Consider the following 19839-nt stretch of genomic DNA (forward strand, 5'->3'; position numbering starts at 1 on the left):
CGCAGCGGTGCACTTTGCCCTTATCAACCCCCGCCGCCCTCATCTGGCCCGGCCAAGGGAGTGCCGGGGGGCAACCTGGGGAGCCGACGGTCCCGGGTCCGCGGAGCTGCTGGAGGCAGCTGCCGGCTGCCTCGGCCCTGCAGGACAGGCTAGGGATCAAGAGGGGACCCAACCCCCTCCCTCAATCCACTCTTCCTTCTCTCTTTATTTTTCGCTGAGATAATTTCAGATTGTCTCCGTCCTCTTATTATTAATATGTTTTCCCTACTCTCCCCCCTCCCTTCCCGCTCTTGGCCACTAGCCCTCCCCAACCTCGTCAAAGGGATGAGTGTTTGGGGTGGGATGTAGCTGGGGAGGAAGCTGAGCCTGAGAAAGGGAAGGGGGAGGGAAAGGGAGAGATTTTGCAGTTGTCTCTGGGCTGATTGGAAGAGGCAATCATTGTATCTGCGGCCGGAGGATTAGCAGCTAAACTTTTATTGCGCCCTTGTGTGTGTGTGTATGTGTGTGTATTCGCGAGTGTGTGGGGGTGTGTAAATGAAGTCGCCTTTCAAAGGGGAAAATCTTTCAATTTGCCCTTGGCAGGAGCAATTCAAGAAGGAACTCATGAACGTTTTGTCTGATCGTGAACTGATCAACGGAGGGGAAACGATCCCTCTCCTCTAACTCTTCCTTTCCTAGTTTTGAAAAAAATTCTTTCCTCGTCACCGCCACCCTTCCTCCCTTCTCCCCTTCCCCTGCACTGAATGAATGGAATAGTCTCCAAGGTTTTCTTCTGCTTCTCGCCCTGGACTGAAGAAGTGAGGGGACATCTCTCTATCCTCATCTGTCTCTACCTAGCTCCATCCGTTCCAGAGAGGATTTTAGACGGTGCATTGTGTTTTCAGCCTCTTGCAGCCGCTAACACTTGATACTATGCTATGCGCGGGGAGAGGGTTTTGCAAAAATGGGTTTGTTCTATTTTAAAGGATTTCTTCTCTAATAAGGATCGCATTGCACACAAATATGACTAAATCCCCTATTTGGTAAATCTTTCTTCTCCCCACCCCTCCTCTTTGGGTTCCCTCCCGCCCGCCCCCACCCCTTCAGAGGAGCAAGCACAGGGAGCTGATGACGGACCCATTAATCCCTTCTTCAATGCATCAAAAGACGCCGAAGGGCTGGAAGTCGCTGGGCTCGGAGTCCTGCAGGAAATGCTTCGATCTGCTTTTGGTTTTGTATGAAACTGGTGACTAGGGGCTCGGCTCGCCCCGCCGCCGCCCGCCGGCACCTGGATGCGCGGGCCACTGCCGCCGCCGCCAGCGCCGTGCCCGCCGCCGAGATGCAACCCTGATGGTGGTGCTGGTGATAGCTCGGGCGTGATGGGATTGAGCCCGGCGGTGATTATTTGAAGGAGGTGAGGGAGAGCGAGCGAGAGGAAGGGTTGCTTCGCTCTGCTGTGTGTGGGCTTCGGGATTTTCTTTTCTTCTTCTTTTCCTTCTTCCGTCCTCTCCCCGCCACTGGAAGTCCTCCCGTATCTAAATGGAATTAGTGGAGACCGAAGCCCCTTGTGTAAGGAACAGACATGACCCATGGGCGCAGCTTCTTTCACAGTGAGTATCTCACCCTTCGCGCCCCCCGCGGCTGAGTTCCGCCGCCGCGCACGGACTCCTGCCCTGCGCTGCCTCCACAAGTAGCGTAACGAGACGCCTCGACCTCCGTGGCGTGGGGGTAAACTCCCCCCACGCACACACAACAGCCCCTTCCAACGTTGCGGTGCAACGGAGGGGGGCTGGTGTCCGTCAGCTCTTTGGGGTGGGGGGGAATGAGGGGGGTGCACGTTCCTGCGGGCTGGAGGCTTTCACCTGGGCGCGACGCGTCTGGCGGTTTTCGGTGTGATGGGGGAAAGAGGCGGGGAACGGCCGCCGCCGCCCGCAGCCGTGCGGTGCAGCCCCGGCCGGGGCTCGAACCAGGGGCCTAGAGGCGAGGGGGCGCAGGGTAGCTCCCAGCGCCGAGGCGGGGGCGTCCACCGCGGGCGCGGATCCCGGCGGGCTGCGGGGCAGGGACGGCCCCCTCGGGAGAAATGCTTCAGGAGCGGCAGGGAGGCACCGAAGTGTAACGATTATTCGTCGAAGACGCCTGAGGCTGAGTGGATGGGACCCCCTTTCCTGCCGGCCGGTTTTGCAGAGGGTCCTCTTTCTTTATTGAAGGGGCTTCACTGGCAACAGTTCCTTCCAGTATTTCTCTTTGCACCCGCACCTGTAAAAACAGCAGTGCTACGGCCAGGTATTGCTTATCTGACAACTCTTCACTAGGCTAAGTGCCATGCCAAATCACAGCCTCCAAAAAGCTGCCAGGCCAAGAAATAAATATCTTAATGTACAGATTGTAATGGAAAAATGCACAGATCCAAAAAGATGCAAAGAGGCGTAATCAGGGTGGCACTAGAAAGCATGATTATAATTACACCCATGATTGGGATGGAACGGGGGAGGAGGAAGACAGAACACAATGAGAAATTTAGTGGAAAGTTCTTTAAAATAATTCCCAGACCCAGATAATCACAATATTGTTGCAGTACTGTCAAAGCTTCCCAAGTGACAGTTTTGAATGAGTGAAGACTGTCTGATTGGTCTCTTTGGGGTCTTTTTCCCCAACTTTTTTTCTCTCTGTAAGAAGCATTGCTCTTTTCCTGTGCCTTGAAAAAGAGAAAGCCCAGAATACTTTCTGGCAATATACAGGTTGCTGTGATGCTGGTGTTAATGTCACTAAATCACGAGGCTTTCTCTCTGTTTCACAGCCATATTTGAAAATATGAAAGAAGTATTTGACTTAACCCAAATGTTAGATGTGAAATGATCAGGAAAAAAAAACAAACACAAAAAACAACAAAACCAACAACTTAACCTCTTAATCTCTTCTTGTCTACTACATTTTCATTATCAAGAATATTTTGACTCCTTATTAATAATGAATACTGGCATGATGATATGTAAGTATAGCTCCATGCTTTGGAATAACATGGCTTTGCATCTTGGAAGCATCTTTTCTAGTGGTTACAACTGGAATCAAAAAGACCTGTGGTTTTTCATTAATTTTTGTAATAATTTCTCTGTGAGTTGGACCAACTCTTATCACTTCTGTGAACTTCCTTTTTTTTTTTTTTTCCTTTCTTCTTTTTTAATTTTTTTTTTTTTTTCAGACAGAACAAGGAGAGGAGAGCCAATAGATAATGGTACTTAAAACTGTAAGAATCAGATATTAGTTGTTATTCATAACAATATCTTCTAAGAAGAAACATTTCTTCAGGGTTTGTTTAGCTTCTGTAGCTCCTATTCTAGCTTCCATAGATTCACTGGCAGAAAGAATGCTGGCAGCTGGCTCCGTATTCTAACACTAATTCACCTTACACTACTTAGAAATTAGACTTTGACTGGTGAGATTTACAGGCATAGATGCAGTATGTTCACTGCATGAAACCCAGCTAAAGTAAATGAGCCACGTAGCAAATGGGGGAATACTTCATTGCCTGAAGATTCTGACAAAGCCGGCAGGCAGACTCCCAGCTAGCACATATTCCCAGAATCCGTCCTGGAGGAGCGTAAGGCACAAATGGTTGAGTAGCATTCAGATATGAGCAGAAGATGTAATGTTCTCACTGAATGCCCGTGATACAGAAGAGTTTTTAACTACCAGCTCTGCCAACATCCGTTTCTGTTAGCTGAGGGATTCAGAAAGACACAGGGGCTGTAAGCCTGACCAAGAAATAGTGAATATGCTGTCAAGTCTTCATTTTTCCCAGGACTTCAGCCTTTCCCTGCCTAATAAGGTAACCAGCATCCATAACTCAAACCCTGTCACAAGGGAAGGATCAAAGGCATAGAAATAGAGATCTCACTGCAATCAGAATACTGGAGATATGGAGAGACTGGCTTCCTTCGGTGTAAAAATTGCACACTCTTTGCAGTATAAAAGCTGAAAATGATGAAAGCACCATCTTTGAAAGGATCATTAAGGTAGCAAGTTACTAGCCTATGATGACTTCTGGTTTCTCTCAGGGATGAGAAGAGGAAAGCATGCCATTCAGTTATATTTGATAAAGACCACAGGACCATCAATTCCTCATCATAGTCAACAATACAAATGGTAGCTGATCAATCCAAAATACTCGGAATAAGCACACAACTTCTCCACTTAAACTTCAGTGCAGTCTGAGCACTGTATCCAGGCTTAAAGCCAAACTATCTGGGGTCAAAACCCCAAGCACTCCAAGAACTGATTGATCTGTTGTCTTATACTTTTGTTATCCCACTTCCTCCAATAACCAAAGAAGGTACAGGTACAAGGTACAAGAAAATGCTATAATTGGTGCATGATTTCTTCATCAGTTAACTAGCTAGTCACTTTGATCTTCCAAAACAATGTCATTATTACTGGCCTTAGTATTTGCCTCTTAGCCTTTCTAGTTAAAATGTTGTATTTCAAAACTCTCAGAAACTGAGGAGTTATCTCCACATAGAAGTCTATCTTAGAAAGGTCATATTTGTTCCCAAGAGACACAGCTGCCCTACCGTTTTTCAAGATAGGAGATGTCTATTTGTAAAATGAGCTGCAGATTCACTGCAGCACAAAGCAACACCCTCTCTTCAAGTCAAACAAACTAGATTAATGAGACTGTTAAGCACACACAATAATTTGCTTCACTGGGGATTTTCAAATGCTTTGATGGATGTGAAGAACTCAACCCCTCACTTCTTTCATACTCCCAGTACTCATTTTCAAATTTTATTATGCCATAGAGACAAGACATTAGTGACTCCAGTGACACTGAAACTTAGCAGGCCTTTGTCTTCCCTGTCCCTCCCACTTTTCTATTATTGGCCCAAATGATGATTATATAAATAAATATTAGTAAAATATTTTTCCCTCATATTAAAAAAAAAATAGAATGGGAGGGAAATGGGAGGGAAACAGGAGTGCTTGGCGTTTTTGTTTTAAATGCAAAAGATCTCTACTTTATTTGGATACATTTACAAAGAGAAGTACTTGGAAGGACAGTTAAAAATGTAACACATTTCTACAAAATATGCAATTTAAAGATACAAGTAAACATTACTCTTTCAGTAGCTCTGTTTAACTTGTATCCTTTTATTATAGATGTTTACAATTTATTTGATTGCAGAACACTGTCACACTGTGATATCTAATGTATATTTCTCTTTCAGTTGTAGCAAGTCTAATCATCCTACATTTGTCTGGGGCAACGAAAAAAGGATCAGGTATGTAAACTTCAGATATTTTTTCAGACATTGTATTAGAGACTGAAGTATGAATTTGAGTTGTTAGATTAGGTCTTGAAAAATGTTTGTAGTTCATCTACTTTTACTACCTGTCCTTTGTTAATTTGTTTTGAGTATTAGTGTGCCTCTACACACAGAAAAATCTAGGGACACTCTTTTTAACAAGTTAGGGACCTGATCCACGGCTGGATGAAACTGAAGACTCAGCCTGTCTCTAATTAAATATAAAATGTGAAATGCCCCCCAAATTTCATAATGGGTTGTTCTGTTTGGGCATTGAGCTATTGACTTGAGATCTTTTTTCTTGTTGAAGTAGAATTTGAAAATCTCAAATTGGTGGGGATACAAAGATGTTCTTAAAAGCCCTGTGTGCTAAGTGTGGTGAGAGTCAAGCAAGGAGAGTTGCTAAGCATGTTGTGTGTCTGAATTTGTGTCTGACTGCTCAGTCCCTGCAGGCCAGATTTCATTTCAGGAAATTAGGCTCTATCTTGTCCTCAGCTTGGATACAGACCAGGAAGAAAGAGACATGCTTGCAGAGCATAAGGCAGATCTCAGGTGGTTAAAATCATCCTCAGAAGATGCCTGTCTCCCTCCATTGGTCATAAGAGGGAGACTCGGATAACTCAACTCTACACAGACTTAAATTAGATGGATACAGGGACCTCACTGGGAACAAAACACAAGAGTTCTTTTCAGACACCTGTATGAGGTCTAGAACCAACTGTCCTTCCTTTTAATACAAGTCTAGGTATTTTCCCCTCCAAAGAATCCATCTTAATTTAGCCTATTTTTAAAAGGATGATGTCCAAGAAGCATGTCCTCACTGTCTTCAGCCTGTTCAGTCTCAAACTTTTGTCTCCAGGCTCTCTTCCAATGTACAGAAAGGAGTGCAACAGTTTCAGGGCTAGAAGGAAAGCAAACAAGAAGGTCTGACTCTGCTCTCTGATGATTCACCTACAAGGAGGAAAGTTCTGAGCTGTGATTCTCAGCCTCAGTGCTATTTATTAATTTTAGAGGAAACAGCCAGATAAAAATAATCTATAAACCAGAAACCAGGAATTTCCTTGTCCATGTCTGTCAGGTGAATTCAGAGTCAAGCTACTGTGAATTAAAAATAATTCTTATATTCTACCAAAATTCTGTGTTTTTTTCCTTGACTTTTTGACTGATGTATTTTTGTATCCAAGCACATAGCTTGCTGATAAAGCACATGCTCAAGTCTTTTGAGATACGTGAGTGGGAAAGTCATGTCTCCTGTTTCTTGGACACGTGCTTTCCCTACAGATTTATTATTTTAAAAAAATATATAACTATGTGTTACCCTAGACATATAAACCTTTGCTTTGAAAAAATGTTTTGATTAAGAATTATATGTTTGCACCCCTAAAGAACAGCCCCATTTTCCCCCAAGTCCATGATCATACTTCTAATCTCAACAGAAAAAAACTGAGGCCACTGACAGAAAGGAACTGTTTTAGTCTGTTAGAGAGTTCTAAGTGTCATAGGGGTGTAATAATTTGTGACCTAAATATTTAATGCTTAATGTGGTCATTTCACAGAAAAACAAACTACTTCCGAAGGACAGAAACCAGTGCAGTGTGGAACTTGGACAAAATATGCAGAAGGAGGCATCTTCACTTCTCCCAATTACCCCAACAAGTATCCTCCTGACAGAGAGTGCATCTACATTATAGAAGGTGACCAGCTGGATAATCTTTGTATTCTATTGTCAACTGATTTTTTTTTTACATGAGAAGAGTATGTAAAGCCTATATAATCGTGATAAATCCTTTCAAGACACAAGACTTAGAGAAGTTCTCTCTCTATACTTTTGTTTTTCCTTAAATAAATAAATAAATTGATTGATTGTAGAACATTGTAGAGCATACTAAGAAATACTGGAAAATACTTGATTTGTTTCCCCACATCACTTCTCTATTAGTTCAGGTGGTAACTATGCATTAGTCACTCAGTCATGAACACAGTATCATTTATTCCAGGATATTCAGAGAACAAATAGAACCTAAAATGTTGTAGCATGATGAAAGAAATAATATTTTAAAATTCATTTTAAAAGTGAACACCAGAAACAAAAAGGCTTTTGACTTTCACATAGATGTTTTAAACTTACCATAACTGAAACAGGGATCACAAGCATAGTTAGGCAAAGTAAAGAATGCCAAACAGAAAGCATCCAAATAGTAAGTGTGAAAAATATTTTCAATGCAAGTGTTCATGAGAAATGGAAATTTAAAAAAAAGAAAAGAAAACCAACAAAAACAAACAAACAAACAAAAAACCCCAACCCTAAAACAAAACCAGAAAAGAATAAACATTAATATGGAACTACTCTAAGACAGAGTTTCTAAAGAGTAGAGAGTTGCAGGCTAGAGGTGTATTACAAGAAAGTTACACAGCTTCTTTTAATCAGTCTTAGCACAACGGATATTGAAAGGAATCTTCGAAAAGTAATAGAGATTAGATACTGTCAGAGCTTAGTAGCAGAAAGGATGAATCATGTACACAATGGTAAGTCATTGGAACCAAGAAGATTCATTCATGATTTGTGAATACATGCAGAACACCGCATCGATGCTTGTTCTATACGTGCTTGGTTGGACGGAATTATTAACTACAAATGATGGAGCCAGGAATTATAATGATATTTATTTTACTAAAGATGTAGATAGTTTCAAGACACATTTTCAAAGGTGTCTTTCCAAATCTAGTGCCGAGTTACTAAGATAATTGTATTTCATAAAAATCTTCCAGGGGAATGATGGATAGTAAATGCTATATGTATTGGCTGGGGAAAAAAAATCACAGCAAAATGACTGAGATTTCTGAATTCCGCTGTAGTGCTAGGGAACCTAACTGAAGTCAGAAGTAAAGAGGTGATTACAAGTCATGGAGCCAAACAAACCTTTTAAAAAAAATTTGTGCTTGTCCAGTCTTCCTTCTTTAGTGTTGAATTTAATGTATGATAATTTATGCTAAACATTTAAGTCCTTTCATAGTTTAATAAAGGATTTAAAATTCAAATAATAAAAGATAATATATAGATTGAATGCGGACCACAGCATTATATTTTTCTTACAGGTGTTGCTAGATTCAATTATTTTTTATGTTAATCAAACTAACTTTCTAACATTCCTGTGAGACTGTGAAGAAGTAAGCCTAGTTTATATTCAAGGCTCTGAAAACAAAGATGTGTTTTATCATTAAAGAGAAAGGCTGTGGGGAAGAAGTAAAATATAAAAATTTGTGTAAATCCTAGTCTAGTATCTCGAGCCATAAGGTGTTCCTCCTCTTAGTAAGAGTATGCTTGAAAGACACTTACTGTGAAGACCAATTTCTTTATTATATTATTTAAGTACTTATGAAAATATAATTAATAAGGTGAAAGGTGGCAAGATATGTTATTCAAAAAGCATGATTTAGAACAGGTTAAATTAGAAATATCCTAAGAACAGTTTAGAAGGAAAGATTTAATCAAACATCTTGTATGATGAAGATGAAATTTCATGTTGACAAGTTTGGAGCAACACACAGTAGAAGGAATAGTCCGAAATCAACAAACATCTTGTTATATTTTATGGGAAAAATCAATTTGGCAAAAAACGGTTGCACAGAATTTATTATAACACTGGTATTTCCTTCTTCGTGTCCAGCCATAGTCAACAGTTTGGACTGCAACTGGTTATTTTAAACCCCATGATGACAGCAGCTCTATTGACATACAATTTGATGAGAACCATGCATATTGCTCTGATCTCCCCTGTCTATTTCTATCTCTAAAAAGATCAGGAATAGACATGTCTAGAATATGTCATAAAAATAAACAGAGATATAGTAAGGTGTCCGAGCAATGATACTTTAAAAAGTGGCAATTTTCAAAAAACGGCAAAAGGAGGAACACCAAAGGGCAGCAAAGACATTTTGTAATTATAAACATTTATTTGTTCATATTTATTCCTTTTAAATATAAAGATGGCAGAAAATTTTAAAGAAGGTTAGCAAGTGAAAACCTTTCCCCATGTCTTTTAACTTCTGGGGAATTCATTGGCATAAGATATTGGAGTTAAAGGATTGCAAAAAAGGGATTAATTACTTCCCTAATAACAGCATCTGTGAGATAGGATAGCAATCTACGGAGTGGATAATCCTTACTAACCCAGCACATAAACATTTGTGCAATTTTAGAGTAGACCAAAAAGTTCTCTGTATGTGTCTTAGTCCTATATTCATTATTAAGATTACAGAATGCTTTGCTTAGCTTCTGGCTGCTGTTGAATGCCAAATACCAAACCAGGGGGACTGTTGATAGGATCACTTACAGCATTCCCACGCTCCTGTGTCCCCTTTGTATATCTTAGAGAATTCAGCATATCAGGACTGTATATACCATACTGCTCTGTATATAACATGCAGCTCTTTGAGGTGGATTTAAATATGTATATATATACATATATACATGTATGTATACATATAAGGTTCCTTCCTGCCTCTTTTTTTTTTGTTCCTTCTTTTCTTTTTTTTTTTTTTTTTTTTTTTTTTTTTTTTTCTATAAAACACAATCTAGGGAAAATTCAGATGGCTTCCCTCAAATACATTTTTTTTTTCCCCCCAAACTCATCTTGAATGTATGCAAGCCTTTTATAATTTCAAAATTACTTTGGTGAAGTAAAGGAGCTGGCAAAAAATGACATGACCATAGACCATGAGTTTCTAAAAGAGAAGAGGATTTCTGACTGCAGAGACCTCTGTCCTAGCAGTCAAAGGCATAAGCAGATCAAACAGAGTTTTCTTTTTTTTTTTTCCTTTTTATTTTTCTTTCTTTTCTTCTATTTTAGTAGTAATTATAAGTAACTGTTGCAACAACTAAGAATATTAAAGTCTGCATTTGATGCCTTTTAAGAGGAATCCTTTAGGTCATCCAGAAGTCAAGGATTTAGTACAGAAATTATTATGCTATAGAGGAGCTTCTGGTGAATCCCATTTGCCTTTCAAAATGCATTGAGAATTAGTTCTCTTTTTTTTTTTCTTTTTCTTTTCTTTTCTTTTTTTTCTTTCAGTCTTATTGGGCATGCAGAAAGTGTAGGAAATAGCTGAGTGTACACATCAAACTCCCTGTTGCTCCCAGTTTTACCCTGTTTTTTGCATATTCATGACTCTAACCTGGCAAAATTCACAGCTGCCCAGAACAATTGCAGCAGCAGCAGCATTAGCTTTTGCCAGACTGCAGAAAATCTGGAACTTGTGCTCCAAAGGGAAATTTGCACATGTTTTGTAGGAGTAAAGGCTTTTATTTGTGTTAAAAACATCTGGGGAGAGGGACAGTCATACCTGACACAATATATCTTAATATATCTTAATAATTTGTTTAGAAATCCTGTAAATTAAATAATTGTAAAAATCATCCATTCTTCAAGCTTTAATAATTATATTATTATTTATAGGTATGGACTAGAATTGATTTATGGAGATATTAAATACATCTTCCACTTTGTATGTTTTAGGACATTTGCAGTTAGCTCTCTTGAAGGTCTCTTGTGTTTTCATTAAAGACCATTAAACTCTTTAATCCTAGATATTTCACAGGTGTTATAAAATAGTCACGTATCACTGTAGGAAAAAACCTCTGCTCAAAGTCCCTTTGTATTTCACAGTGACTTTTGTGTTCAAAAAGTTTTAATATTAAAAAAAAAAAGAGAGAGAAAAAAAAAAAGGAAAGAATCCTCTTTTAAAAGGCAGCTGTAGGTGGGTTTCTTACCAACAAAGCTGGACAACCAGAAAGACTAAGTATTAATGAAAACTTAGTATTGTAGCAGCTCATAGAGATGGAGCTAGGTGTTGAGTTCAATGTCTCATTTCCATGCAGTCTGGTAAATTGAAACAGATTTTTCCCTTAACTTCAGCTACGTGTTACACAGACGTAGAGGCAGATAAGAATTAAAACCTTAATAGTTTGGTTTTGAGGCAACTCTTCTTCTGCAAGTTAGAACCCAGTGCATTTTTCATTCAGTGTAAAATCTCAAGATGGCATTTGTGTAAGAGAATGAAAAATACATGAAAAAATACATGAAAAATGTGACAACACATGCATGCATTAAGTAGACTTTCCAAGGTTTAAACATTTATGAAGAAAGGTATTTAGAAGCCAAATATGGAAGATTCTTAAGATTTCAAGTAAAATATTTTTTTTTAAGACAGCTTCAATATATTTCTTTTCTCCTGAAATTGCAGCCACAGAAGTTCTAAAGATGTGAATGGACTTTACCTGTGAATAATGATACTAGAAATGAACACTCCACCCCTCATTTTCTGATTAGATGTCCAGATTCCAATCCAGTCTGGAAGAATTGCATATTCTGGGCTTTTTATTTGTTTGTTTAGTTTAGTAGTTTCTGTAGCCATATATGCATTATTGTTAGTCATTATTCTGTACTTGTTCTCCCTCTATTTCTGTAGTTTTTACTCTGACCACGTTTGCACACACTTTGTTGCAAAAGCTGGGCACAAGGTGTGTATTTACAAAATATCTGCTTGTTTCAGGTTGTTTTTAGCAAAGGAATGCTTTGCTAAAGGCAGAGTACAAGTCTGAAATGACATTTTTTTTTACTAAAAGAGAATTAAAGTTCGAATTGTGTGTTTTCATCCTTTATGGTAATTCCCATGAAGGTTTGAATAATTTTGAATAGATTACTAAAAAAAAATAAAAAAATAAAAAAAAATCAACCTTTAACTCTAAATATCATACAAGATGAAGCAAGGAGATGCATTTAAAGCATATGAAGAAAAGGTACATGGATGACTGTATGGCATGGCACCCCTGCCTCCCTTTGCCCAGTCTTTCGTGATCATCACAGTTCTCACAGTTACAGAAACACAAAGCATTGCCTTCCTCAGGAGACTTCGGAGAAAGGACCTTGTCCTGTTTGGATCAGTTTGCAGAGCAGGCTGGGACGTGTGCAGTACCTACTCTAGTACCTAAAACAGGTCAGGAAATGTTCATGGGCCTTAAAGCTGATAGGCACAATCACACAGGTACAGATTAACTCCTTTCACCTTCTCAGTCAAGTGCAGAGATCCAAACTCTGCACTGTGAAAGGTCCTTGACTGATACAAACTACAACATCACGCCAGGTTTTGGTATTTTAACATCTAAGGAGTGTGAACGTTCAGTGGTCCAGCCCCCAAACTCATTCCTTAGCCTTGTTTTGTACAGCAGTGGAGAAACAGTGCTAATGAATAGTCAATGCTCCTTCCTTAAAGTGGAGTCGTCTCTATGCATAAGAGCTTTGGGTGAAAGTAGAAACTCTTTCTTGAGCACTCCTTGAGCTAATGGGATTCTCTCTGATCCACTAGCAAGAGCTGAGTTTCACTGGGAAAGGTGTTGTCTTGACTTTGTTGAAAAATAAATACAAGAGGAAAAGAATAAACCATAGCAATGTTCTGATCATAAAAATAGTTTGCAGTTGAGGTTGAGAGAGATACATGGAGGTTGTGGAAACTCTGCATTTTTTCTGAGACTGTGTTTTCACCAAGTCAATAGATCTCATACATAACTTTGTAGACCTGATTCTGTTTTAACCGCAAAGACACCTTTTATATGATACTAAGGCTATAACTGGCTTTAGGGTTCCTTTTCTATGCCAAAAATCATATCAAATGACTAAGCTACAAGTTAGAGGGGGCCTCGTGCCCATTATTATCGTATGTTATATGAGCCTGGATTTAGAGAAGACCTGTTAATGGTTTAACTATGGGATAGCACTTGTAAGCCTCCTTCTGGTATGACGGTAGCAAGGGCCTAACACAGGAAGTTTATAGAGGATAAATGTTACTTGAATGGTGCAAGCTATTTTTTATACCTGATTCTGCATTCTCTATGTGAATGATGAGTAGTTGTCAACAAATCTCCTCAAATGGACTGAGCATACAAAATATGATTCCAGACTGAAAGGTGCTGATAGCTCTTTTGCCCTGGTATTGCTTAGTGAATTTTGAATCAATATCTGTAATAAATATGTGAAATCAAGGGTAGAAACATCTGAATAAAATTAATCAATGATGTTTTCCAGTTATTCAGCCTTTTATTATAATCTAAAAAATCTAATTTGTCCTTCAAAACTCACCAAGAATGGCATTAATAAGACCTTCCTTAGAAGATTTATTATCTGATTTTAACTTTGTAATTTTTTTCATACTTTCAAAGTAGTTTCATTTCCATTGACTGTGAATTTGGTGCACTTACATGTAAAGTTTCAGATTTTGGTTTTGCTATTGATATGGGAGGAAAAAATCACAAGTTTCCTGTAAATCCATATTAATAACAGGCCAATAGTAAGTACTTCTCTAAATGTGAATTCATTCAAATTGAGAACAGTAGATAAGGCTTCTTTGTTCTGTTAAATTGAATATTTCAACAAATATCTGTCACCCAATTATATTAACATTTTAAGTAAAGCTATTAAAATAATATTTCTTTTCAAATAATGTGTTTTATTAACTTTCTCAATGCTTCCTATAAAATAAGGATGTATGTATTTACAGTAAATAGTTGTAAATGGGATCTGATTCTGTGCTCCTATGTAAAGGTTATAAATGTACCTAATATTTTCTTCTTTGGCTAATTTTAAATAATCTTCCCTCTTATGTGAGCAATCATCCTAAAATCTTAAATTTAATACTTTTCAAAATACATAACAAGTTTTAGGTTCTTGTCACACTGATAGTTTTCCCATTAATCCTGAGAAAATAAATGGAAGGATACTGACTGCTGGAGTGGCAGCAGTTTACACGTTAATTTTATGCACTTAGCTTGGATATTGATCTTGCATGTTTTCATGTAAGAAGAGTGATAACTCAGGGAAAGCTCATAGCAATTGGAACCTCTTCTAATATGTGTAAAGTATAGGACATGATCCCATGAGACGCACAGCAGCCAGGGACACAACAAACCCTTGTCTTAGCCAATGGCCTTGTCAGCAAAAGACCATGATCTAGACATTGAAGGTGTATGTTTAGTGGGCAGGACTAAACATAGGAACAGCACACTCCAGAGATGCTGCATATGTTGATATTTGTAGGCAAACCCATTATTTTTTTCCCCCCTCTTTTTAAGGAAATACCATAGTTCAAGTGGTAAATGTTTTGCTTTTTACAGGAGATGCCAGGGAATATTTGTTTTAGGCATAATTCTGACAGCTACTTGCCTTAGTATGTACGAAAAAAAAGATGCTTTTTATGTCTATTTAAGTGACCACTATAAAGTTTCCTCAAGGTTTTCAGTAGAATATTGTTTGCTCTTTAGTTAGATGTTAATTTTGCTTCATTCTTCTCTAGTTTCTTAAGTGAGAATTCACTAAGCTTCTCCTGATGTTTCCAATGAGACAATAAGTAATTCTGAGTGAAAGTAATTACACTCAAGCTTGTCAGTGACTGCAATACATATAGGAACAGAATTTATCCTTCTTACTAGACCAAACTCTGATAAGTTTTTCCTTCATTTTTGTGAGGATTGGGTGAAGAAGTATTCTGATTAACAATCCCCCTTGACTTCCAGATATAAGAAAATGCTGGTTTTCCAGATGCATAAGATTCTTAGAAAGATTTTGTGTTTGAAATAATTGCTCCTAAACTGTAATTTGCTTTACATTATAGATATATCTCTTAGCTTTAATAAGAACTGCTGTCACAAGGACTTTTTTTAAAGGAAAAGAACAGACAAGTTAGCTGATGGTGTAAAATCAATTTTTTAAAAAGTGCTAATTTCCAAACTAGTTAATAAGTAAAATATTAAGATGCATACAGAATTTATATATTTTATTTCCTTTCATCTTGGTTTAGAAAATAATAAGACAATTTTCTTTTTATCCCTAGCTGCTGCTAGACAATGCATTGAACTACACTTTGATGAAAAATATTCTATAGAGCCTTCTTGGGAGTGTAAATTTGATCATATTGAAGTAAGAGATGGACCTTTTGGCTTTTCTCCAATCATTGGACGTTTCTGTGGACAGCAAAATCCACCTATGATAAAATCCAGTGGCAGATTCCTATGGATTAAGTTTTTTGCTGATGGTGAGCTGGAATCTATCGGTTTTTCTGCTCGGTATAATTTTACACCTGGTGAGTACAAACCATCCCACTTTTTTAATAGAAAAAGCTTAGCATAGCAACTTGGCTAATGATATATAATTGTGTTGTTGAATAACACCTTTAACTGACTGTGTTTATTATCAAGGAAAGTATTCATAGAGTGGAAAATGATAGAAGGTATGTATATCTTTTGCATAATGAGTAAGCCTTATTCAAGGAAGAAATTTTCAATAAATTTTTGTCCAATATATGTATACTCAGCCTCTGAAGTTTTTAAAATAATTGTTTTCAACTGAATTCTACTGTAGAAAAGAATTCAAAATTATTAATGGGAAGTTATGTGGTTTATGCTTTATTGTTAAGCTATGCAACTTTTCTTTCAAACTGATCACTGATGAAGTATTCTAATAAAAAAATGTATTTATCTCAGAATATTCCATCATTGTTTTTCTGTTTTACTAATCATTTCCCAAACTGAGAAGTGGAATAGTTCTCTCTTTTCAATAAAGCAAACTATTATTAGTATTGTCAGAGGAACTGAGAGAATAAAATAGTAAACTGTATGAAATATTTTTCTAAAAAAGGTATAAAATGTAATTGTAATTGCACAATCATTCCATGTCACTTCTAAAAATCAGTTCATTAGCATGAAACAAAATTCATAGTCATACTTCCAATTAATTCCCCTTTTCCCCCTCGCTTATTAACGAAAGATTGCTGATTTAAAATTTCTTTTTTTGACTGCAGCTACACTATACTGCACTACATTGCTGGATTTGATGTAGTTCTATACCTTCTTATGTATTGAGTAATGACTCATACCTTAATATAGCTCACTTTAAAGCACTGTAATTATGTAATTTTGTCGATTATGTCACTATTCTTTCAGCTACATTGCTGTATTAGGTGAAACAATAGTCTTTAGACTATCTGCTAAAATTAACAGGTCCCAAATTCTGCTACTTCAATTATTTCAAAAGCATCATAGAAGACAGCAGGAGTATTTGAGTGTTCCTCTATGTTATTTTCTTTCCCTAATGCAAAGAAAATAGTTATAAAATTATCTAGCACAGTTCAATTTGCTTTTAAGTAAAATATAGTGTTTGCCAGTGGGTAAGCTTGTTTAGCAGGTTCCAATAGCAACAGCACACATAATTTCTGTAGCAAATAACCTAGTAGCCAGATGTATGTATCTGTTGTAAATACAAAGACAATGGATGAAATTTTCCTATATGCACACATACTTGTCTCTGAAAAATGAGCCACATTTCTATCTCTCATTTACCATGGCTCTGTGTGCTTTTGCCATTTTCCTCCCCACCTCTGCCAGAAGTTATTTGCTTTAGATTTCATGTCCCTGTTGTTTTAAAGTGTTATGTATTATTGTTGAAAAAGTGTTTATAGCACAATATGCAGCTTATTCTGTCTAAGAAACTCCCAAGTGAAAAACAATTTCATGGACCGTTTTTATCCTAATTCTTTTTCTGTTATTGTAAGGTGGATTTCTACACAGACATCAATATTGTTAAATTGCTATAGCACCATGAATTATTCCAGAAACCAGATGGAATAGCCATGTCTTTTTCCTTTCCTTTATTATTTTTTTTCTTCTGTAGACTTCAATAGGAAGCTCGGCAAATGATAGAAGGTTTCAAGGAATATTGGCCAAAATATGAATTTGATTAATCTGATAAACACGAAATAGAATGCTGCCTCCTTGATCACCAATAACAAGAAGCAGTTCTCAATCTGCATTATTACTTGACAAGTCCTTTATTATCCTTTATTAGGTGTGGAAAAGGCTTGATATTTTGAGACCTGTTGTCTGAATGTGTGCAGTAGGAGGGGTCACTGCCAACTCATCAAAAAGAGTGATGGCTTTCAAGAGTGTCTAAGAGTAGCATGGAGAGGTATTGCATCCAGAATTTATTACCTAAACCATCTAGATCCATCTTGGGTAGTCAAAACATATGAAATTAAATTACGAACAAGGACAGATCATAAGAAAATCTTCAGCTTATCTCTCTTTAAAGAATGTCAAGAAGTTGATACAAAGATAAGACTCATGTAAACTACTGGCATCTAAAGCAGCTGAACACTCAGGGGAGATGCAATTTGTCACATCCATCTCACTGGGCACAAGTACCACACTTTGTCTAACCGCAACAGAACTATTTCTGTAGTACCAGCAATCTCTGATGTTCCCAGCGTGTGTGGTCCCTACACACCTCTGAAATGTTCCTCAGTTGCCACTTTTACATTTGGCATATTGATGGAGACTCTGGCTTGTTGATAAAGGCAAGAAGTGTGGTGTTGAATGAATGGGGGTGTGGAAGGATTTTTAGAAAAAGTAAATTTTACTAAATTGAAGCTACAATCATTTATTCTTATTTGAATGGTACCTGGAGAAGAAGAGAAATAAATTATTTACTGTTTCCAAGGTGTACAAAAACAGCTGGATAAAACTGAAAAAAGCTCTATTAGGATATCCAGAAAAATGTTCCAATGAAGATCTATTAATCTGTGCAAATGAAGAGAGCCCTGTCACCTGAGACATTTTAAAACTAGTTTGGGCTAAGTCCTAAACAGAGAAATTATAGATACCAATCCTATGGAATAGACTAATATTAGACTAATATATAGACTAATATATTGCAATTCCTAGAACTTTTCTGCTTAATAATTTCTTTGACTCTTTAATATTGAAACAGTTGGAACTTCATCCACAATCCCGTGGATTTTCAGAAGTCTCTCAGTGGGCTAGGGTTTCAGACATTTTGCAAAGAAGTTCCTTATTAAGAGGATCATTTGCATGTACATTTTTTGCAATTTTATAAATTATAGGGTTAAGCAAGATTGTGTTGAATGGTGCTCTACTTATGAGATAGAGATCTAGTGTTGCAGTGGGTTGTTTCTTTTTGAATGTTACAGATAAATGACAGTAAGAACCAGATGCAATTTGGATGCAAAATGAATTTTTGTATACATGAGAATTTATGAGTAAAACAAAACAGATGTACTCTTTATGTACTATTTTAATTTTATTTTGCATTTTTAAAGGCTGATTTACTGTGATATTTTGTAAATGGAACTGTCTGAACCTATGAAGCCTTCATCAATGTATACACATATATTGCTGTTTTTATTCAAATCTCATATGTAAAAAATGGCAAATCAGACTACAATATTTTCAGGCTGTTCTGGTTCATTTTGAATACAAATATGATGGGCTAGGGAAAGTCACATGAGAGAAGTATTATGATAACTCTTTGCAGCTCTTGCTTTGTCATTGTTTGGGCCATTGAGAGGTCAACACCTGAAATTTCATTACATACCTCTGGGTCCTTAGGCTCAATCTGTTACCATCATTTTTCTTAAAAAGTGAAGTTTCAAGAAATTATGTTAAATCACTGCTTTCTCTAGAAAAATTCTAGTATCACTTCAAGGAGACTTATTCTTGACAACCATTTTTAAAACAAGACATTTTTTTAGTGCAGACAGGAATCAGACAGAGAGAGGATATGTTTATTTGAGCTTTCTTACTCAGCTAGAATAATCAGATTTCTGGTTATCCTGGTCTCTGATTTTGCAGGACAGTGGCTTAAGATAGCACATCATTACTTTCAGTTCCTTCACTTAGTAGAAGCCATCTGTGTTTTTATTTACCCTCGTTAATATAAAGGTCAATCAGTAGTGTTTTCTGTTCAACTTCCTGATAATGGAAAAAGAAAAAAAGCTTTGAACTCTTATGCCTCAGAAAATAGAGTATAAAACCCTGTCTAATCAGAAAAATGGTACTTTTTCATCCCCATTGCAGTGCTACAAGTAGCTGTAGAATATAAGAGTAACAGAATAATGGTATCACCTATCTTGAGGGGAAAAAAAACAACACCACAAAAAACCCACCAAACCCTTAAATTCTTTTTGATTGAGGAATTTCCATATTTTAGAACTCATGAAAAATTGAGTGTGAATTCATTGAATCCAAATACAGTTCTAAAGAACTTAATTAAGATTTTGTGAGCTCGTTTTGCCATGTAATGTCCATGTCCTACCTTTTGTATATTTAAGGAAGGGGTATTTCCCAACCATCTGGGACAGCTGAATACTTTGTGAGAGCTTCCTCACCTGCTTCTATTTATTTGCTGATTTATTTTTCTTTTCTCTTCTGAACTTGGTCTGATTACTTCTAAGTTATTATCATCACCACCAACAACTTACAGAAGTATAGAATCATACAATAGTTTGGGTTGGAAGGGACCTCTAAAGGTCATCTAGTCCAACTCCCCTCCACTGAGTAGAGACGTCTACAACTAGATCAGGTTGCTCAAAGCCTTGTCCAACCTGACTTTAAATGTTTCCATGGATGGGAAACCTCTTCTCTGGGCAGCCTGTTCCAGTGTTTCACCACTCTCATTGTAAAAAAATACTTCCTTATATCTAGTCTAAATATACCCTC

The 19839-nt window shown here is 37.4% G+C and overlaps 1 protein-coding gene across 4 annotated transcripts in view; it reads left to right on the forward strand.

Annotated features, from left to right (window-relative positions):
• The first annotated feature begins 1083 nt into the window (after positions 1 to 1083).
• Positions 1084 to 19839, forward strand: part of NETO1 (neuropilin and tolloid like 1) — a 64521-nt gene continuing 45765 nt past the window's right edge. For all 4 annotated transcript variants that reach the window (XR_007888778.1, XM_051612264.1, XM_051612265.1 and 1 more), the window contains exons 1-4: positions 1084 to 1589; positions 5202 to 5255; positions 6836 to 6973; positions 15162 to 15410. Coding sequence is in view for 3 of the 4 variants with exons in the window: in XM_051612264.1 (XP_051468224.1) it covers positions 1562 to 1589; positions 5202 to 5255; positions 6836 to 6973; positions 15162 to 15410 (469 nt within the window). In the remaining variant the exon portion in view is untranslated. The remainder of the gene's footprint in view (positions 1590 to 5201; positions 5256 to 6835; positions 6974 to 15161; positions 15411 to 19839) is intronic.

This window comes from Apus apus, chromosome 2 (assembly GCF_020740795.1).
Source record: "Apus apus isolate bApuApu2 chromosome 2, bApuApu2.pri.cur, whole genome shotgun sequence".
In the NCBI taxonomy this organism is placed as follows: Eukaryota; Metazoa; Chordata; class Aves; order Apodiformes; family Apodidae; genus Apus; species Apus apus.